Here is a 3,160-nt window from a genome sequence, read left to right on the forward strand (position 1 = left end):
TATTATATGATGAGACTGAGTTGAATTCTAGATTATTTACATTAAAAAAAAAATCTATGACTGTGAGTGGAGCCCGAACAAACAGGTCAAGAGGGAGACGCGAAAGGTCAGGGCGTCTCGTCCAGCACGTCTGCCCCGGGACCGCTCAGCGCGGTCTTTCCCCAGACCGAACAGCGGGGATGGGCAACGTTTTGGGGTCCCAGATTGCCCGCCGCTTTGGCGTTGCAGGGGCTGCCGGGAGCAGGTGGAGGGAGGTGGGGCGGCCCGCCCTCATAAGGGGGAAATCTCCTTGTCGTCGTTGGCCGAGGCCGGCGACAAGGAGTCCTCGTCTTCGGAGCGCGCGTAGTGCGCCTGGCTGCCGACGCACTTGCAGCCCGCGTGACTGTTCCTCTGCGTGCCCTTCCCCTCCTTCTTGTGCTTCACCCGGCGGTTCTGAAACCAGATTTTCACCTGCTTCTCCGACAGGTTCAGGTACGTGGCGATTTCGATCCTCCGGAGTCGAGACAGATACATGTTAGAAGAGAATTCGCGTTCCAGCTCCAGGAGCTGCGTGCTGGTGAACGCCGTCCTCATCCTCTTGCCATTAGGTACCTGGCTGGCATCCGAGCCTCCTGCGACGGGACGAGAGAAGGCAGAGAGGTAAGACTTGGATGAGGCGCCCACCTAACGTGCCATGCCTTGGATAGGACTCCTCTCTAGGACCCACCCGCGGAAGCCCAATTAAACTCCTACATCCACCCTCCACCCTTTCCCATTTCTTGGCACGTCGTTGCTTACTTAGCAGGGGAGGAAAGAGACGCCCAAAGCAAGGAAAGGTCTTTGATGCGCCGGACGTAAAGGGGGGTGGGGACTTGACGGGCACTGTTGTATCGTCTCCCTTAAAGCCTAGTGGGAAGGGAGAGGCGGGCTGGCTTAGTCAAAAGAGTTGGACCACTTTAGCCAGCCCCAACGTGGGGATGCCACACGTAACTTCAGACACACCCACAGCGAACCTAAGGCTGCTAACCTCCGGTTTCTCCGCCCTCAAGTTCGAGATCCCAAAGGACCCGAAGTACGCAAGACTCGGGTATCAGGTACCAGGAGTAAATCACACCAGGCTGAGTGGAGAGGCTGACAAGCTAACTTGTACCTTTCTGGAACTTTTGGGGAAGACTCCACAGTTAGGCTAAAAGCCCCTCCTCCCTTCCCACCCAGCCCCCCAGGGCTCCCACTTTCTCCGCTGAAGGCGGAAAGTTTGCGCCCACCAGCGACGCGGAGAAGGAGCGGCACGCAAACGCCCAGAGACCCCGCCCTACCCATGGTGAGGCAGTGGAATCTCCGCGGGTCCGCCACGTTGTAGGTGGTGGCGGCGCAGACAGGTGCATGGTGCTGCGGATGCCCCAAGGCCGCCGCCGCCGCCGCCGCCGCTGCCGCCGCCGCCGCTGCCGAGCTGGGCTGCTGGGGCTGGTGGTGGTGATGGTGGTGCTGCGGTGAGTGGTGGTGATGGTGCGCGTGGCTTACCCGCGGGCAAAACTGCGCGTCCCCAGGACTCGAAGAAAACTGGCTCTTGAGCAGGGGTAAGGCCCCTGCGCCCCCCGCGGCCCCAGCTCCCCCAGCCCCTGCGCCTACGCCGCCAGCACTCGCGGGCCCTCGAGAGGAGTGCAGGTGCGAAGTGACGCAGAGCGGGCACACACAGAACGCGCCGCTCTTACGGGATGGGCAGCCAGGACCGGACACGGACATCACCAACGGGGATGGCATGCCCAGCGGGATGAGAAAATCTGGCCCAGTGTGCGGCTCAGGCAGCGAGGGCGCAGGCCGGGAGGAGTCCTTGATGATGAGCGAGTCGACATAGAAGGAGCGCGACATGTCGGGAGGGGTGGGTGGCTAGAGGGCTGGGCCGGCAGCGGCGCCCCCTGCTCTCTCCGGTTCTGAGCTCTGCCCCCGGTGCGGCGCGGACTCTGGCGGTCAAGCCCTTGGGGACGCGGAGGTGCCGGTGTCTGGGACGCGAACAAAGGGGTCCCCGGAGAGGGCTGGTCCTCACCTCGCCCGCCTGGCGCCCCGGCTCCGGGATTTTATAGCCCCCCACCCCGGCACGTGATGCTGCGGAGTACCGCTCGGCTCCGGTTCCTCGGCAGCTCCCCACCCTCGGGATAGGCTGCCCGAGTCACAACAGAAGCCGCGAGGAGGGGCGGGCTCGCGGCAGGGAAGAATGCGGGGGAGAGGGTGGGGGAGACTTTGCAAAGTGTAGGTTTTGTTAATTTCGCGGGGAGGCCAGCCCCCCCCCTTCTCCACGCTTTCTGGAGAAATCACAGCGCTGTGTGCTCTATCCCACCCGCCTCCCTAGCCTGGGCCCCAGCTCAACTCTTCCCCGCAATAGGCCTGTGGAGCACACCAGGTGGGGACCTCGAGACCTTTTTGATAGGGATGCCTCCTTAGGCATCCCCTCCAGGGATGGCTGCGGTGCGGTGAAGTGCGAGGCCTGCGGTTCAGAGCAGGATTGTGCATACTGCGGACAGGCAGCGGCTTAGTCCTGGAGCGCGGCACGGGCCATGGTCACCTCCACTGCTGTTCCCCAGCTTGCAGTTTTTGGACTTGGCCGAGGTCATTCAAGTGGTTAGTTCATGACCAATCAGGCTCATAACAGTGTGATCTCCCAGCTAAGAAGTCATGGAGCTTTTTTCATTCTGATGCTTGAGTACGTCTAAAATGCCTTTGCACTTGGGACCCTACTGGGGCCACTCAGATCCACGACCCTTTCTTGCACCCCTTTTCCAATTGGCAGCTCTCCCTTTGGCAAGGGAGAGAGACGTTGAGAGTCAGGTTCCCTGCGTTGAAAAACTTCTATCAAATCCCTCTAACACGGTATTTCCAGGCCAATCCCACAAACTGCACCCCAAGGACTTTGGAGAGAGGACCCCAGCCCCATCCCTCCTGGGGACCCGGCCAGGGTGGGAGGAGGCCTTTGTTCTGGGTCTGGCTAACTGCTGCCAGAATACATCTTCCAGGATCTCGGCATGCTGACAGGGTTAACCAGGAAGCACTCTCCCCTCTGCACCTTCCAAAGCCCGAAAAGGAGGGAGGGAATTGGGCCACCATAGAATCCTGGCCCAGGATGGGAGGAAAAGTGGCTTGGTAAAGGAAATCTCTGTGGGTGGTGGTGGTGATGGGGGTCTACAGA

At 60.9% G+C, this 3,160-nt stretch overlaps 1 protein-coding gene across 1 annotated transcript; it reads right to left on the bottom strand.

Moving 5' to 3' along the window:
- Nucleotides 1-237: 237 nt before the first annotated feature.
- Nucleotides 238-2,162, bottom strand: GSX2 (GS homeobox 2). The gene is made up of 2 exons (XM_004382896.1): nucleotides 1,296-2,162; nucleotides 238-611 (listed from the first exon to the last, which is right to left on the bottom strand). Exons 1-2 carry the CDS (start codon nucleotides 1,846-1,848, stop codon nucleotides 271-273), a joined length of 894 nt encoding a protein of 297 aa, XP_004382953.1. The 5' UTR covers nucleotides 1,849-2,162; the 3' UTR covers nucleotides 238-270.
- Between the last annotated feature and the right edge of the window lie 998 nt (nucleotides 2,163-3,160).

Source organism: Trichechus manatus, unplaced genomic scaffold, assembly GCF_000243295.1.
Source record: "Trichechus manatus latirostris isolate Lorelei unplaced genomic scaffold, TriManLat1.0 scaffold00101, whole genome shotgun sequence".
NCBI classification, from domain to species: domain Eukaryota; kingdom Metazoa; phylum Chordata; class Mammalia; order Sirenia; family Trichechidae; genus Trichechus; species Trichechus manatus.

Excerpts from the sequence above, each read along its gene's own strand:
- GSX2 (XM_004382896.1), bottom strand. The coding sequence starts at position 1,848 with ATGTCGCGCTCCTTCTATGTCGACTCGCTCATCATCAAGGACTCCTCC. Across the intron at positions 612-1,295 it reads ATTCCACTGCCTCACCATGG|GAGGCTCGGATGCCAGCCAG; the intron begins GTAGGGCGGGGT and ends GTCCCGTCGCAG.